Consider the following 19027-nt stretch of genomic DNA (forward strand, 5'->3'; position numbering starts at 1 on the left):
CTCTGGCTCAAACATTGGACCGTTGTTTCTAAGTCCAAGCTGAATTTGGCCTCTACCCCCTTTAAGAGGGCTAAGCTTTTGGGGGACTCCTTGGAACCAGTCCTAATTGAAACCTGAGATAAGAAAAAGGCAATGCCATGAGGATGCAAAGTTTCGCAAACCGTTAAGGTCTAACCTCCTTCCTTTTGTTCTTCTAGGAACTTCTCAAGGCCACTTGGAGGGAACTCAGAGATAACCACAATACCACTTACAAGCCCTCATAGTGTCACCAGTGGTATTAGAGGAACAAGGGACCCATCAGATCCCAAACCTCGCAACCATTAACTCCCCTCCTCCGACTTAATCGTAAGCAGTGACTCTATTCCGGTAGAGGATAGGCTCCATTTTGTTCCCCGTTGGACGAATACCACTCATGACTGCTGGGTCCTTTCCACCACCTCCTACGGCTATTGCCTAGATCTCTCCTTTATCCTTCCTGATCATTTTGTAGTCTACCCCAAGTCCAAGAATCTGACAAAACATCTTTGGATGACCTTGCCCGGATCCGGGCAATAGAACTGATCCCCTCAACTGACACAATTTGAGATGTTTACATAGAACATAAGAATAGCCTTGCTAGATCAGGTTCAAGGCCTATCTAATCCAGCATCCTGTTTCATACAGTGGCTCACCGGATGCCTCCGAGAAGCCCACAGGCAGGGGGTGAGGGCTTGCTCCCTGCCATTGCTCTCTTGCAACTGGTATTTAGTGGCATCTTGCCTCTGAGGCTGGAGGTGGCCTATAGCCACCAGACTAGTAGCCATTGATAGATCTGTCCTCCATGACTTTGTCTAAGCCCCTTCTAAAGCTATCCAAGCTAGTGGCCATGACCACATCCTGTGGAAGAGAATTCCATAAGTTAATTATGCGCTATTTGGAAAAGTGCTTCCTTTTGTTGGTACTAAATTTCCCGACCTTCAGTTGCGTGGGATGACCCCTGGTCTAGTGTTGTGAGAGAGGGAGAAAAATTTATCTCTGTCCACTCTCTACTCCATGCGTAATTTTATTACACTTCTATCATGTATCCCTGTAGTTTCCTCTTTTCCAGACTAAAGAGTAGGGGTGTGCATGGACCGGTCCGGGGCCATGCAAGAGGCCTCCGGACCAGTCTGGAATTTGGCCGGTAGCGGGGGAGTGTGGCTTTAAGGGCGGGAGGGTAGTACTTACACCCCCCCACCGCTCTTCCCCCTCCAGCGCTGGACTTTGCTAAAATGTTTTTGGGGCGTCAGAGTTCCTTCCTGCCGCCCCTGTCGTTGTCTGCAGAGTTTGCGAGCAGTAGAAGCTAGCACCACGCATGCACCCGTTGCGGCGCGCGTGCGCCCGTCGCTGCCACACGCGCTGCATACGTCACAATGACGTATGTGGCGTGCGCGCAGCGGCGACATCCGTGGCACCAGCTTCTACTGCTTGCAAACTCTGCAGACGACAGGGGCAGGGGTGGCAGGAAGGAACTCTGCCGCCCCAAAAATGTTTCAGCAAAGTCCAGTGCCGGAGGGGGAAGAGCGGCAGGGTGGTGGTAAGTACTACTGCCCCCGCCCTTAAAACCACACTCCCCCCAGTGCCGGACCACGCCTCCGTGGTTCTGTGCACATCCCTACTAAAGAGCCCCAAATGCTGTAGCCTTGTCTCATAAGGAAGTTGCTCCAGACCCCTGATAATCTCAGTTGCCTTCTTCTGCAACATTTCCAGTTCCACAATGTCCTCCTTAAGATATGATGACCAGAACTGAACACAGTACTCCAAATAAGGGCATTAGGAGACTAGCATTCCTATTTTCAATCCCCTTCCTAATGATCCCTAGCATGGAATTTTCCTTTTTAACCGCTGCTGCACGGTCAGAAACCCATCTTGTTTCTGGTCCCCAGACAGGATGGCTTATGGAAGGCAGTATTGGATCTGAAGTGCCTAAACTGCTTCATTTGAAAGAGAAAGTTTCATATGGAATCCCTACGTACCACCAAGGAAGCAACCAGACCCCACAATTTCTTAGCCTCCCATAGACCTCTCCGAGGCCTATCCACATCTTGATCCTGCCTTCCCACTGGAAATTTCTCAGATTTTGCTACAACCTTCAACACTTCAAATATAGAGCCCTTCCATTTAGCCTTTCCTCAACACCTTGAGTATTCATCAAAATCTTTGTGGCACTCATTACACATATGAGGATAGTCTGCATTCTCATGAGAGTATCTACTTGTTTTTGGACAATCTTCTGATATGCTCCCTCTCCTTTAAACAGGCAAAGATGGATGCACATCTGGCTCTCCATTGCCCCCGCTCCCACAGCTTCCTAGTCAACCACCAGAAAAGTCTCCTTTTCCTCTCCCAGTCGCTTCAGCATCTTGGAGCTGTCAAGATTAGACTCTTCCACATAAGGAGGCGCAGCTGCCGGGAACATGTAAATTATCCCAGTCATCACCTCTTGTACGCAAAACAAACACCCGCTGGTAATACAGGGGTATAGTTTGGACAAATTATCCGTTGGGGCTCTTGTGTACATAACTTTTATCGCCCAACAAAATTTAATATAAACAATATACAGACGTTTGGTATAAAATACAAATTTTACAATGAAAAGGCTTGCATCAAAAGAAATGCATATCTTAAAACAGATCATCTTTTTTAAAATCAACACTCAAAAATAACCAATCAAGGTTTGAAAAACTCTCTCTCTGTCTGATAAGACACTTGAAATAATATTTTGGCCCCCAAAGGCTAACTCTAGCTTGCATACAAAAAATAGTTCTTTAGTTCTTCATGACATCTCAAAAAGCATTCTTAAAAGGATATATTATAATGCAAAGCTGTTGTTTCTAGTCTCAAAAAAAGAGATTGGCTCCTTAAAAACAGTCCACTTTCAGCCATAGGGCTGAGACAGCCCAGCCATTAGGCTGTCTGTCTTACTGCCTGGTCAGCCCATGATACAAAGTTCCTTCTGTGTGCGCTCTGGAACACTATAGCTAACTATGGAGAAACCTTCACTCCAACAGCCCCTCATAATTCAAAACAATCCATTTAGTTTGTTATTTAGTCCTTGAAATGTTGCTGTGAATGAAGATGGGAATATTGTTTTGGTTAGTTGTGTTCTTTCCCCCCTCATTAAGGTCAGACTGGTTTCTTATCAATGGCATGTAATACCTTGTTATGTGTACAGAAAAACTGCTGAACAGCACAGAGGTTATTCTTTCCAGCTTCCAAGCAGCTCTGGCACAAAAATGGTTCCTCTCATGTCAAGCAGGAAGGCCGGATTGCGTATATCTTTGATGGAGCGCTCTTCAGTACCGTGTGGGCTACTCTCTCTCTCCTCCTCGAACAGCAAGAGAAGCTGGCTCGGCTTCTTTTCCTCCTTCTAAAGCAACCATCAGGAGACCTGATATTCCTTTTGCAAATACTGGGCTCAGTCATCTCCACAGGGTGCATTCTAGCTCCCTCCAATGGCATCTACTGCCGTCCTATGATCTCATCATGACTTGTACACACAGGGAACTTCCCCTCCCTCCAAAACTTCATCGTTTCTTCTGCTGGTGGCTCTCCCCAGTCTTGCTCAAGGGTCTTCCACTTTACGATCCAATTTGGATCATCGTCACCACTGATGCCAGGCTAACAGGAACTCTATGCAGTACACCTAGCCCTTCAGCATTTCCTTGCCCTCATCTACAACCACCATGTTATCATTTGCACCGACAATGTCACTGTGAAATCCCACATCAATCACCAGGGAGGCACTCGTTCACCCTCTCTAATAGCAGAATCCTTCCGCCTATTCCACTGGGCAGAACTCCACCTGGCATCTAGCACCACAGAAAATCTTAGCGGTGTGTCCAACCGTCAAACTGAACAATCTTGTCGACCCAGCAGAATGGACACTTCATCCAGGGGTGTTCTGCTCCGTGACTCACTTATTTGGCCAGCCCATAGTTGACTTGTTTGCATCTCCGCATGCCTCCTCCTGAAGTTTGTCACCAGATTCCACTCCCCCCGAGGAGAGGCAGTGGGATGTTCTACTAGCCCCCTGGCGCTCCTCTATACCTTCCCATCAATGGCTGTCATCAGGAAAATTATATGAAAGATGCAGGCAAAATGAGTGGAACTCATCCTGATTGCTCCTCATTGACCCCAGAAGTGTTAGTTTTTGGACCTGGTAGTAGTTTCAGTCCAGCTTCCCTGGTGTTTTCCACTCCAGCTGGACCTTCTGTCTCAGCCTCCAACTTTGCGCCTGGAGGTTGAATGCTCTGCTTTAGCCAAGAAGGGCTGTTCCCCCATAGTCCAAAACACCATTCTGGTTTCATGCGGCCCTTCGACCAGTCAGATCTACGAGACTACCTGGGTAGCGTTCTCATACTGGGCCAGCAGGAAACACCTTAACCCTATCTCTTCAGGCATCCCCAGAGGTCCTAGCCTTCCTTCAAGTTGGCCTTGATCAGGGCCTGTCCTTTGTCATTTGCCTATAACACTGCTCCGCCCCCTGTACACAGGTTTTCTTTGTGGAGCCTCAATAAGGTGCTCAATGCATTAAGATGCCCACCTTTCGAGCCTATTTACACTGCACCACTCAGACTCCTGTCCTATACGGTCCTCTTCCTTGTAGTGATAGCTTTGGCCCGCAGAGTCTCTGAACTCAGGGGCCCTCTCAGTCCCGAAAGCACTCTGCCTCTTCCAGCCTGACTGGTTGGTGCTCGTGCTCAAGCTCAACCCTACCTTCTTACCCAAAATCAACTTGATCTCCCACTGTTGTCAAGATCTCATTTTGCCATCCTTTTGTCTTTCTTATCCTAAGAAGATCTGGTATACCCTGGGTGTCAGTAGGGCCCTTTGCATCTACATTAAGCATACCAAGGAATTCTGCCATTCCAACTCGCTTTTTGTTAGTTTTCATCCTTCATCACTAGGCACCAAGGTTTCCAAAGTTGCCCTGCCCAGGTGGATCCTGGCTTGCATTACATTGGTCTTTGAGTTTCTAGCACTTCCTGTACCCATTCGAATCACAGTGCCTTCTCTGCCTATGCTTCGCTACTTGTAATCTATAGAGTAGCGACCTGGTCTTCTGTCACCTCTTTCATCAAACACTACAAGATTGGAATGAAGCAATCTGGACAGGCGACCTTTGGTCGCACTGCCCTTTTAACAAGTCCTTTAATTACATCCCCTCCCACTCTATTAATCACTGCTTGGGCATGTCCCATTCTACTGGATGACCTCCTACACTGTGGGAAAAGAAACATTGGTCTTACCATGAAGGGTTCTTTTTCACAGTGAACAGAGGTCATCCAACCCACCTGTGGATGTGTGTTTCATTTTATACTGTTGGGGTTGCAGGTTTTGGGGTGGTGGAGACTACCAGGGTTCTCATTTCAATACAATATTAATCCTTCATCCCTTTTCTCTCTCCTCACTGTGCTCTCTTTCTTCACCTATCCTCTTCTGTGCAACAGTCCCGGAACTGGGGTTTTAGCACCTCCTGAGCATTGGAAGCCAGCCTCGTTTTTCAGTTGGAATCTAGTCCTGTCTATGGAGCATGTTCGGTCCACAACCCATTCTACTGGATGATCTCCATACACTGTGAAAAAGAACCCGTCACAGTAAGACCAATGTTTCTTTTTGCAGATGGCATAAAGCTAGGATGTATAGCAATGCAAATGCAGAAGAAGATAGATTCAAAGTACAGACAGATATGGATCATTTGAGGAGCTGGACGGATTGAGATGAGGTTAAATGTAAAGAAGTGTAAGATTATACATTGTTTTAGGTAAGAATAGCATGTAGTATAGATGTAAATTTAGCAAGACCTGTTACCTAGCAAGCAGTCAAGAAGAAATACTGGAAAGATCACGACATAAGTTTGTGGTGTATGTTCATACAGTATAAAATCCATAAATCCTCATAAAGTGTGTATAACAATAATGCTTGTGCCATGCATGCATCCTCTGTGAATGATGTGGAGATCAGTGTGTTTCTCCTGTGCACAAAGAGCATCATTGGGGAATGATAATTTTCCTATACAAACCCTGTTTCTCTGCTGGAGCCACTGGATCACAATGATAACAAATATTTATTGTTTCAGCTGTTGTGGTCATTAAAAGTCTATCAAAATAAATGAAGTTACAGTAGTGTATCAACTCAGAAATATGATGATAATGAGCATTTTCAACTGAACTCTGGCTTTCCAGTTGAGAGAAGGAACTTACTGTCTGCCACTGTCTGTCACTTATTCGGCCAGCCCATAGTGTTTATAAAATGTAACATTAGTTATTGCATGTTTTATTTTAATTCATCTCCGTATGTCACATTGAAGTAATGATTATTTTTCGTATTCAAATCTTCATGAATTCATATCTCTGCTTTTCTGAAATCACTATAGTTCTTCTCAGATGAATCTATCTATTTATTGATAGTGCAAATTGATGGCATAGCAAGAACAAAACAGGGACACAAGTCCATATTAACACATGACAAAATGAGTGTCCTTAGTGACAGTGAGAGAGCTTTGTTTGTTTTCTTGCTATTTTAGTACTTGTTCCCCACCCCTTCCTCCAGCTGGCCTTGTGGTAGCAAGCATGACATGTCCTCTTTGCTAAGCTGGGTCTGCCCTCATTGCATATGAATCAGAGACTACATGTGTGAGCACTGTAAGATATTTATTCCCCTTAGGGGATGGAGTCGCTCTGGGAAGAGCATCTTCATGCTTGCATGCAGCAGATTCCAAGTTCCCTCTCTGGCATCTCCAAGATAAGGCTGAGAGAGACTCCTATTTGTAGCCTTGGAGAAGCCGCTGCCAGTCATCCGTATAGACAATACTGAGTTAGATGGACCAGTGATCTGACTTGCTATATGGTAGCTTCCTGTATTCCTCCCTCTGAAGAGACCAGCTATGAATTAGGACATCTTCAGTACCAGTCTTGCCTCTGCTATGAACTCAGTAGATAGTTTTGGGCAAGTATTATCTCTTAGATTCAGGATCCTCCCCCCACCACACCCCCACAAATCTTCCTCTTGTGCCCACAAATTTTCTATATGGGGATAATGTTGGAAGGGAAACCAAGACACACATCTCTTGTAAACATTGGTTTTGGAAACTGAAGTTTTACAGTAGAGAGGGAAATAAGAGTTTGACTTGAGATCCTAAATTAGTTATTTTTTGTGATTAGTTTGTTGATTTCCTTTAATCTATTGTAAAAATGTTGCTGTGTTTCACCATTATGGCAGCGAACTTACATGTGGTGGTCACTTAAACCACAGGAAGTTGAATCAACATTGTATTGAGGCTGTGCTGACATTGGCTTCATAGCTTTACTTACAAATAATAAAACTATATGAAGATTTCTCTCTCTTCCTCTGCCTAGGAAGAACATCTGGAAAGTAATTTGCAAACTTTAGCTACTGATGTGGCTCCGCTATATCAGAAACTTGCCCCTGATGCTTTCCAGAATCAGGTAAGTGTGGGAAAACTTAATGATTTGAATCTACAATGTTCCTGTGTGGCATATATCATTTTAATGTTTCTGGTGCAGAGAGAAAAGTCACAGAGTTTGAAATGCTCACACATCTGTTTATTTGACAAGCTGCTGGACTTGAACCCTTATACCAGTGTGGTCAAGAACTATGTAAAATAACCATCTCAGTATTCCACAAAGGCTTTTATGATAAGTAAATTATATCATGAAGCAATTTGTCAGTGAAGCTATTAAACTATTAGTATCTTGTTTCTTTTATCAGTTTCATTCCTGTTCTTGTGTGCTCACTTTTTATATCTTCTGACTTGCAGCAAAGCTTGAAGATTCATAGATATTAATCGTATCTTTTTCACAGTGAAAATTCATGTGATCATTTATTGCATAATGACCAACTAAAAACTCATCCTATGATCTCTCTAACTACATGGGCTGCTGGATGATTCTAGCTATGACGTGAGCATTGCCATGCTCTTATAGGTCTCAAAAATCCACTGAAGCAGAGCACGTGTTGTTGCTGTTATTGGTCATTGGGTGGATTCAGGCATAATGGGAAGTCATCGTTTCCTGTTGTGAGAACAAGTCCTGGAGAGCTGCAGGCTCACATGCTCCCCTTTTCCCTCTCTTTTGCATGCAGAGGAGAGGGGGATCTTCTACTTTCAGTTTGAAGTGAACTGCAGTTCCACATTGTGTATTAATATGGCGAACTTAAGTTTATTTAAACCACAATTGTGTAAAACAAACCAGAATCTGAAACTGCAGTTTCATCTGGACCACATTTGTCTTGCCTAACTCTCTGGATTTGTAGTTAATGTCGAACTGTGGTTTTCGTCAAAATGAAGGGGGTGGATCTGCAAGCCTGTGGCTCTCCCAGACTCGTTCTTGTATTGGGAAAACTGGTTTCCCGTTGCATCTGAACCCACCCATTGTGTGGCCACAGTGTACAGACAACTGGATCTTCATGTGGTGACAGCCATTGCCTTGTGTATCTTGGTTTTGTTAAGTAGCTACTTTATGATACACAACTGAATGAATCCAGCTACTGTTCTAAAGAAACAAGTTGATGTTAGGATACAGCTGTATCTGTGGCTCTGAACCAAGTGCTTGTAAGTGGGGTAGGTAGCTGAAGTAGGCAGAGAGTTGGTCTTGTGGTAGCAAGCATGACCTGTTCCCTTAGCTAAGCAGGGTCTGCCCTGGTTGCATATGAATGGGAGACTACATGAATGAGCACTGTAAGATATTCCCCTTAAGGGATGGAGTTGCTCTGGGAAGAGCATGAAGAAGGTTCCAAGTTCCCTCTCTGGCATCTCCAAGATAAGGCTGAGTGAGATTCCTGCCTGCAACCTTGGAGAAGCCGCTACCAGTCTGAGTAGACAATACAGAGCTAGATGGACCAATGGTCTGACTTGGTATATGGCAGCTTCCTCTGTCGGCCCTTGACTAAACCTGTGTATTACAGCTCTCAAATTCCTGCTTCTAGGTCCTCTCCTTGCCACGTCATTTGACCTCCCCAACTACATCCCTCCCCAAACAAATCTAATATTGTAGCCCAACTATATTCTTTATCCCAGCTGTGGATCAACATATTACCCAAAGCTTGAAAATTAACAATCCTTACAAGTTTATAATTAGATTTTAGGTTCAGCTTCTGATTTTTGCCACAACCGTGAACAGCAGGTAGAAGCCATGTACTTCATTAGTGAGAAAGTGTGCATTTCTTCAAACTCTGTTTGCATTCCAGTTATTTCTTTAGAATGCAAAATGAGTCATATGATATGAGGTAGCGTTCTCTCCAAATGAGATCTAGTAATTTTGTCTTTAGGTGGAAAATGAGCACCTGGGTCCTGATTGTCGTCTTGGGGTCAAGGATGGTCGACCGTTCTCGGGAGTCACTGCTTGCATCGATTTCTGTGCCCATGCCCACAAAGATACACACAATATGCACAATGGAAGCACTGTGGTATGTAAAGTTACTGGGGTCCTGTTTCCTAAGTGTATTTATGTGTTGGAATTTAACTCTACTTCCTTACATAGCTGTTCATAGCTGCATTGTTGCTCGTTGTTTTCCTCTTCCTCTTAATCTTTAGCACTCTTTTGTAGGCTTTTACTGTGTTTTAAACTCTAAAGTTTTGAAGTTTCACAAAGAAACCATACAATTTGAAATTACACTAGATATACAACAGATAATTGTATTTTTGGTTTATTAAAAGTTGACCTATATAAATCCTGTTCAACTAGAGCTCCAATTTGGGGTGCATACAATACTTTACATAATGCAGTTCTAAGGCTGCAGTAATTTGTAAGGGGCCCTTCAGGTCAATGTGGTTAGAGCGTATACATATCTGTAGCTTAACAGAGACAAGACTCTACATCCAGGCTGTCAAACTCCTGGCCCGTGGGCTGGATTTGGCCCGGGGAGCTCCACTGTTTGGCCCCTGAGCACTTCAAGCTGATCACTGTCGCGGCTGAGAAGAAGACATTGCTGCTGCCACAGCATTCCCTGTCTTTCCCCTCACCTGCCCCACTGCTGCCACCGCCAAGTGTGGGCCAGGAAGCCAATTACTGCTGCGCCTGAGAAGCGGCCATCATCTAGCCCCTGTCGTTCCCCCACCAGCCCCATTGCTAGCCTCACTGCAGTTGAAAGACGGGCTGGATGATGGCCACTTCTTGGCCGTTGTGGTGATCGGCTTCCTGGCCCCTGTTCAGTGGTGGCAGCAGCAAGGTTGGCAAGGGAGAATACAGGGGATACCCACTCCCTTCACACTCTCACCGACCTCTCTCCTTCACCTGCTCATCAACCCACCCTCTTCCCCTTCACTCACTCACCCATCTCCTTCCCAGAAGGGGTGAGCTAGTGAAGTACATGAGTAAGAGAAAGAGGGAGGAGGATGACAACAGATGGTGTGAGGCAGGTGTGAGACGGCAGTGCGAGTTGGGTGTGGCTCCCGGAAGGTCCATTGGAATAAAATCTAGCCCACCTCCAAATTGAGTTTGACACCCCTGCTCTACATGGTTAAGGTGTCAGTTTTGTACAATAATTTTCAAAGTAGAAAGGCAACTGGTATATGCACCCTATTCCACTACCATCACCCCTTGTCTTTGCATCCTGGCCACATTCTCCAAAATAGCTTCCTATCAGCTTGCCTCTCAGTAGAGATTCTTGCACTGAGGGTCTCAAGCTTCATTGGACAAGGTAAAATTGCATGAATGTTTATAAGGAACAATGTCTTTTACAGTTGTATAAATGAGAGAATTTCAGCAGGTTAAGCTTTTATCAGCCATAGTGCTTACAGCTATTCCCACTGAATTATATAAATTGGTTTCAGAAGTCCTCACTGTATTGAGTCCAGCAATCTTACGTAAGGGCTAATGGTCTAGCGAACCTTGGGAAATGAGTGGAGAACCATGAATGCACATCTCTTCCTCAGTATGTCTGCAGGAAGGCAACTTGGAAAGAGTTTGGTCAGCCCCCCGTTCTATACATCCTAAAGTTGGTTGACTTAAACTAATTGTTCTTCTGCTGCACCATAAATATGTAGAGGTTGAGAATTTAGGAAGCTGTACTATTTTCTCTTTCTCTAGAGTGTACAAGGCAGAGTGTATAAAAATGTATAATTTCAAAAAAATTAGAACTACATGGAGTTGCCCTTGAAGACTGTTTGTAAACTACAGCTAGTACAAAACATGGCACCCAGAATACTGGGACATCTCTCCAGTCCTAAAACTACTGTAGTGGTTCCTCATCTATTTTCAATTCAAGGCATTAGTTTCAGACTTTACAACCATAAACAGTTTGGGATTAGATTAACCTCAAAGACTGCCTCCTTCCACATGAACCTGGCAATTTGTTAAGATACTCTTCTGAAGTCCTTCTTCAGATCCCCATGCCTTCAGAAATTAGATGAGTGAGGATCTGTGAGGGGGACCTCTTTGGCTTTGGAAATTTCCCAGGGATGCTTGCCTGGCACTGAGCCTAACTTCTTTTGTGTTGCCAGGTGAAGGCCTTGTTTGTTTGCCCAGGCCTTTTAGATGCTATTTATTAATTGCTGTTTTTAATCTGCCTTTGAGCATCTTTCTGCTGCATTATTGTTGGCTGTTAAATTTGTTAGCTGTTCTGAAAGGTCTGATAGGGTGGGACAGAATTTTTTTTAAAATAGTGTGGTTAGAACACCTTCTTAATTTGTTTAGTCATGAATGAATGAAAGCCAAGGTATCTGACAACAATGCAAAAATAAATTATAGATGGAGGTTCCAGGTTGCCAAATTAGATCAAATATTCTGAAGCTGGCAGGCTGGCTGTAGTACAGAGATGGTTCTTAAAACTGAAATAACTGAAAACTGCTTCCTTCCTTAATGGAAGGAAGCAGATCATTCTGCACCTCTGAAATGACTTCTTGTAGTGTTGCAAATGGATTCAAGTTCTTAGTAAAAATGTGAGCCCTATTTTAGATATGTAGGTTTTGGAAAACTCAGAGTAAAAAAGCTTCTGCTCTTCATTGCTAGAATCTATATGTAATATATAATGAAGTTGCATGGAACCAAGAAGACAAGGATTGTAGAATAGAACAATATCGGACCTCTGAAAAGTATACAGTGTAATGCGCTTGATTGGCCAGCAAACTCGCCTGACCTGACCCCATAGAGAATCTATGGGGCATTGCCAAGAGAAGGATGAGAGACATGAGACCAAACAATGCAGAAGAGCTGAAGGCCGCTAATGAAGCATCCTGGTCTTCCATAACACCTCATCAGTGCCACAGGCTGATAGCATCCATGCCACGCCGCATTGAGGCAGTAATTGCTGCAAAAGGGGCCCAAACCAAGTACTGAATACATATGCATGCTTATACTTTTCAGAGGTCCGATATTGTTCTATTCTACAACCCTTGTCTTCTTGGTTCCATGTAATATTCTAATTTTCTGGGATTGTGGATTTGGGGTGCCATGATCATCACAATTATAACAAATTAAGGCTTGACTTATCTCGCTTTGCATGTAATGCGTCTGTCTAATATATCAGTTTCACCTTTTAATTTGCATTACTGAAATTAATGGACTTTTGCACGATATTCTAATTTTCCGAGTTTCACCTGTAATAGGTTGGAGGGTTCATGAAAAAGGAGGCACTCTCTTAAATACCCTGGTCTCAAGCTATTAATGCAGGGGCGTAAAACTGCTGGCCCACTGGCCGGATCAGTCCCATCGGAGGTCAACTGACTGGCCTGTGTGAGGCCGGGATGAGCCCCGCTGCAACTGCTGCTTTTCTTCCTATCACTACTGGTGCCAGTATTTTCCCCTCTCTCTTCTCACACCACCCCATGCGCGGCAGTGGAAGCTGTGAGTTGTTTCCTTCTTCCTCGCCGCTGCTACTCTCTTCCCCTCCTCATCCCTTGGGCTTTTCAATGCACAAAGTGCTAGCTCAGAAGAGGGAGAGTAGACATGGGAGGAGGGGGAGGAGGAAGACAACAAAAAACAATAACCCAGAAGACATCGAGGGTCACTTTTTTTCTGGGTGGGGATGACGAAGGAAGACATTGAGAGAAACAAGGCGGGTGGGGGGGGGAGAAAGAAGGGTGAGTGGAGTGTAAGGGAGGGGGAAAGAGGAGCTCTACTTTTCTTGGGGCATGATGTTGCTTTTGAATTATTGATCTGATTATTGAGTGTTAATCTGAGAACATTAACGGTTAAAATATGATTATGTTCCAAATTTATTTTTAAAATAATAATAATAAAAAGTCCCTGAGCATATTCTGTCATGAAAAGTAGCTGATCGAGCTAATTTCATTGGCAGGATTGTGCATGCAAAATTTGGAATCTGTAGGTCACCAGCAAGTATGATATTAAGAATTCCTTTAAAAAAACCTAAAAATAAATAACTAAAGTTTCCCCCAAGCATATTCTGGTATAAAAGTAGTGTATTCCGCTAGTTTAAATGGCAGGGGGAGGTGCGGGGAGGAGGAAGATAGAAGGTGGTGCAAGGCAGGCACAAAGTGATAAAAGGCAGTGCAAGGTTATGGGCAGGCCTCCGGAGGTACATACCCGATTGAGTTTGACAGCCCTGCATTAAGTAAGGGCTTTAAAGGTAATAACCAGCATTTTGTATTTCACTCAGAAACATATCAATAGCCAGTGCAGTTCTTTTAAAATCAGTGTTATATGATCTCTTTGGGTTATCCCGGAAACCGGTCTGGCTGCTGCATACTTCACCAACTGTAGTTTCCAGATTATGTACAAAGGCAGCCCTACATGTACTCTGTAATGTAGAGTAGAGTGCATTACAGTAGTCCAGCCTGGAGGTTACCAGCATATGTACCACTGTTTTAAGGTCATTTCCCTCCAGAAATTGGCATAGCTGACCTATTAGCCAAAGCTGATAAAAAATGCCCCGGCCGTTGCCTTCACTTGGGAGACCGGAGGGCTTTGGATCCAGGAGCACTCCTGAGCTATGTACTTGTTTTTTTGCGGGGAGTATAACCCCATCCAGAAAAGGCAGATCTAAACTATCTCTTGAATTCTGATCCCCCACAGTCCTTATCTCCATCTTATTTGGATTCAGTTTCAGTTTGTTATCCCTCATCCAGCCCTTTACCGCCTCCAGGCAAGCGTTTAGGAAAGTCATGCCATTTCCTGATGAGGTCGGCATGAAGAAGTAGATCTGGGTGTCATCAGCATATTGATAACACCCTGCACCAAATCTCCTGATGCTCTTTCCCATTGGTTTCATGTAGATGTTAAAAAGCATTGGAGACCGTATGGAGCGTTGTGGAACTCCATATATTAACTACCGCTTTGCAGAACAACAGTCTCCAAGTGACACCATCTGGAATCTGCCAGAGAGGTAGGAACAGAACCACTAACAGTGCCACCCAATCCCAACTTGCTCAGGCAACCCGGAATGGTACCATGGTCAATGGTGTCAAAAGCTGCCGAGATATCCAAAAGGATCAACAGCACCACACTCCCTCTGTCAATACTCACTTGGAGATCATCCATCAGGCTGCCTAATACAGTCTCAACCCTATAGCCTGCCCAAAAGCCATAGCCTGCCATTACTATTGCATGTGTGTTTTCTAATCTGTCAAAATATATTATATACTTGCAGTATCCACGGTAGTACAGTCTGCATTTTGTTGGATGTTGATGATTTAATTTTTTTGTGGTATGCGGGTGTTCGCATGAGTGGGAGAAGGTGGGTGTAGAAGTGGAAGAGGAGGTATAGAGAGGGTTGAGAAAGATGTAGGAGAGGGATGATGGAAGGTGAGTTGGGGACTGAGGTGAACAGGGGTATATGGGGGAGTTGCAGAAGATGGGTTTGGGAAAGTCAGGGTTGGAGAAGACCAGTGGAGGGGAATTAAATAAGTTAGGGCATATCAGTGGAGGATATAAGAACAGCCCTTCTGGATCAGGCCCAAGGCTTCACACAGTGGCCCACCAGATTCCTCCGAGAAGCCCACAGGCAGTGGGTGAGGGTTTGCCCTCGTTCCTGCTGTTACTTTCCTGCAACTGGTATTTAGAGGTATCCTGTCTCTGAGGCTGGAGGTGGCCTATAGCCACCAGACTGGTAGCCATTGATATGCTGGTCTTGGACCATAATAAAGGTGATTGATTGATTGATAGATTGATAGTAGCCATTGATAGACCTGTCCTACATGACTTTGTCTAAGCCCCCTTTAACGCTTCCAAGCTAGTGATCATCACCACATCCTGTAGCAGAGAATTGCATAGGTTAATTATGCGCTAAATAAAAAAGTACCTCCTTTTGTCAGTCCTGAATTTCCCGACTTTCAATTGTGTGATATAACCCCTGGTTCTAGTGTTGTGAAAGAGGGTGAAAAATTTCTCTCTGTCCACTCTCTCTACTCCATGCATAATTTTCTATACCTCTATCATGTCTCCCCATAGTCACCTCTTTTTCAGACTAGAGAGCCTCAGATGTAGCCTTGCCTCATAAGGAAGGTGCTCCAGGCCCATGATCATCTTGGTTGCCCTCTTCAGCACCTTTTCCAGTTCTACAATGTCCTTCTTAAGATATGGTGACCAGAACTGAATACAGTACTCCAGATGTGGCCGCAACATAGATTTGTATAATGGCATTATAATGCTAGTTTTATTTTCAATCCCTTTTCTGATGAGCATGGAATTTGACTCTTTCACAGCTGCTGCACACTGAGTCAACACTTTCAATAAGCTGACCACCACGACCCCAAGGGCTCTTTCCTGGTCAATCATCAACAGCTCAGATCCCATCAGTATATGTGAATTTAGGGGGGTTGATCCAATGTACATCACTTTACACTTGCTTACATTGAACTGCATTTGCCATTTTGTCACCCACTCCCCCAGTTTGGAGAGTTCTTTTTGGAGCTCCTCATAATCTGTTTTGGATTTCACTATCCTAAATAGTTTAATGTCATCTGCTAATTTGGACACTTCTCTGCTTACCCCAACTTCTAGATCATTTATGAACAAGTTAAAGAGGACTGGTCCTAGTACCAATCCCTGGGGTACCCCACTTCCTACTTCCTTCCATCTTGAAAACTGTCCATTTATTTCCACCCCTCTGTTTCCTGTCCTTCAACCAGTTACCAGCCCACACATGAACCTGTCCCCTTATCCCATATCTGCTAAATAGGGATGTGCACCTAATTGCTTCAGGTGACATCCACAACATTTGCATCAGGCAGGCAAGTCACTGTGTGGTCTTCATATGGGTTACAAACCCACCTCTCTATGCCCCTAACCATTAAAATCACCCACTACTAGGAGGCCACAGGCCCTGGAAGAGTATCCTCTGTGTGAGAGGATATGGGAGTATCACCCAAGGAAGGGGTCCCTTCTAAGGGAGCATTTCCCTCTTCTCAGACTGATGTCCTCCTTCCCCAAGACCTTCATTCTCCATGCCAGCAGAGGAGCTGACAGCCTGGGAGTGGAATGCTTCTATCACATCCTGAGGGTCTCACCCACACACCTCTTTGTCTCCCTGAGCTTTTCGAGGTCAACCACCTTGGCTTTGAGGGGAAAGACTTCTTCCCTGAGAGCCAAGACTCTTTGCACTGAGTGGATACCCACGACTACTGCCCCTCAGACAGTAGTCTGAGAGGCAGACATGCAACACTGTGCCCAATACATTGGGAAGCACCCCGTCCCCTGCTGGCATTCTACCTTCATCACTAGTTTGATTGGCTATTTATTTATTTATTTTTACATTTATATCCCGCTCTTCCTCCAAGGAGCCCAGAGCGGTGTACTACATACTTGATTTTCTTCTCACAACAACCCTGGGACTTACAGGGTTAGGCTGAGAGAGAAGTGACTGGCCCAGAGTCACCCAGCTAATTTCATGGCTGAATGTGGATTTGAACTCGGGTCTCCCCGGTCCTAGTCCAGCACTCTAACCACTACACCACGCTGGCTCGAGCTTGTCCTTCAAGAAATTTGCAAAAGTGGGGTAATACTCACTTTCTCTTTCTGTTGGGTGTTTCCTTTGTGATAAATGTGGGCTACTTGTGTGCCTCCCTGCACACTTCTCCACCATACTCCTGCAAAAACCCCTTCAAAATTGGTTTGCAAACTTCTGTTAGTAAAGCTCCCTTGGTGTGACTCTTGCCTTCTCAAGAGCTGCTTGCAAAGGAGAACAGGCGAGTTCAGCAAGGGAGCTGCTGCGGGGCAGGGAGTCTGGGAAGCAAGGTTTTGCAGAGGGTTGAAAAGCTAAGGAAGGGTAGGGAATGGCAGCAGGTCAGACATGTTCAGGAGAACAAGAGGGGGATTTTTTGGGACTGGGGGAAGGCCAATGGGAAAGTTTAAGAACATGGGCTACAAGGTGGCAGCTCACTTACATGCCTGAGACTATCATGGGGTTAGGCTTGTTGTTCTACTCAGTGCCCCTTCTGCGCAATCTGGTGGGTGGAGGCTGAGTTGCCATCTTTGTTGTGGGCAGAAGGGTGAGCTGAGGGACTATTACAACTGTGCTGTGGTGTTTTCTTACACTTAAGTAGCAGCTTGTATAATACTCAAGACCTTCCTGGAGTATACTACTCAATTTTTGAGTGTCAGTAAGATGTGGGTGGGGGGAACCCAATAATGGACTTAAAAAATCATCCTGAATTATTTTATCAGTAACTATGAGAGAATCTTTAAATTATATTATCTCTGTTGGTTTTTTTAACAATGTTGACATAACTTGAACACCTGATATCTACTTCATGTATACCAAGTTTGAAGAGTACTGGAGACACTGTAGATTTTATGAACCAGAGAATATGGAAATCTTGTCTGAAAAATTGATGGGGGGTGGAATCTGCTTTTACTTCTCACCTTAATTATAGAGGCACAACTGTGCCTCTATAATTCTGTATAGTAAAGTGGGGGAGGGAGAATGTGAAGGATACTTTTTTTCTTTTTTTACCAAAAATCTAAAAGGGCAAATACAAGGGATGTACACAAACCAAGGTTCATGCACAGGTTTGGCGTTGCCGGGGGTGAGGCAGGGGAGTGGCGAGTGGGATATTTTAAAAAGCAGGAGAACAGTTCCTTACCTGCTCTCTGCTGCCCCATGCAGCTTCCTGCTGGGACAGAACTCCTCCCAAAAACATATGTGCGGCATCAGCATGTATATGGTTGCTGCGCATTCCTGCTCTCCTCCTTTTTAAAGATCCTGCTCATCGCTCCCCTTGCCCCCGGTGGCATCGAACCTGTGCATAAACTGAGGTTCGTGCACATCCCGAGCAAATACCGGTATGTTCATTCTTCACTGAATTTGCTTCAATAACACACAGCTCAAAACTCATTGTGTCTTCTTGTTGTTAGGTTTGTACTTTAACAAAAGAAGATAATCGTACAGTGGGAGTAATACCAAATGATGAACAGCTGCACGTGTTACCTCTTTACAAAATTTCACAAACAGATGAGTTTGGCACGGAGGAAGGCCTGGAAGCGAAGATAAAAGCTGGGGCAATACAGGTGCTTACTGCTTTCCCCCGAGAAGTAAGAATGTTAGCTGAGCCACGCAGAGCAACAAAAAAGAAGAAACCAGAAGCAAAGAAGGTGCAAACTGAAAAGCAAGCTTTAGCAGAAAAGAAGCATTCTGCACCTGTAAAAGGGAAAAATGGATTGCCAGAAAATACAAGTAAAACATCACAAATTTCAGGTAGCTAAAACATTAATCTCTAAAACATAACTGATGCTGATGGAAATCCATCAGCTAGAAGATGGTACCAACTCCTGTATTTTGGAATCATCCCTCAAGTTTTGTAGGAGTTTGCATCATTATGTCTAATGCTCAGTATCAAAGTGGAACAGAGCAAAATGTTAAGAGGACCACTATCCCAGTAGTAAAGTGTGCCGTCAAGTCGATTTCGACTCCTGGCGCCCACAGAGCCCTGTGGTTTTCTTTTGGTAGAATACAGGAGGGGTTTACCATTGCCTCCTCCCGCACAGTATGAGATGATGCCTTTCAGCATCTTCCTATATCGCTGCTGCCCAATATAGTACCAGTGGGGATTCGAACTGGCAACCTTCTGCCTGTTAGTCAAGCATTTCCC

The 19027-nt window shown here is 44.5% G+C and overlaps 1 protein-coding gene across 5 annotated transcripts in view; it reads left to right on the top strand.

The window, feature by feature from the left end:
* Nucleotides 1–19027, top strand: part of TET1 (tet methylcytosine dioxygenase 1) — a 156388-nt gene that overhangs the window by 117604 nt on the left and 19757 nt on the right. For 4 of the 5 annotated variants that reach the window (XM_053308021.1, XM_053308022.1, XM_053308024.1 and 1 more), the window contains 3 exons: nucleotides 7380–7469; nucleotides 9310–9447; nucleotides 18294–18633. In XM_053308021.1, coding sequence (XP_053163996.1) covers nucleotides 7380–7469; nucleotides 9310–9447; nucleotides 18294–18633 — 568 coding nt within the window. Of the gene's footprint in view, nucleotides 1–7379; nucleotides 7470–9309; nucleotides 9448–14215; nucleotides 14326–18293; nucleotides 18634–19027 lie in introns of those variants that run through there. The other variant, XM_053308025.1, reaches the window with a different exon arrangement.

Source organism: Hemicordylus capensis, chromosome 3, assembly GCF_027244095.1.
Source record: "Hemicordylus capensis ecotype Gifberg chromosome 3, rHemCap1.1.pri, whole genome shotgun sequence".
NCBI classification, from domain to species: domain Eukaryota; kingdom Metazoa; phylum Chordata; class Lepidosauria; order Squamata; family Cordylidae; genus Hemicordylus; species Hemicordylus capensis.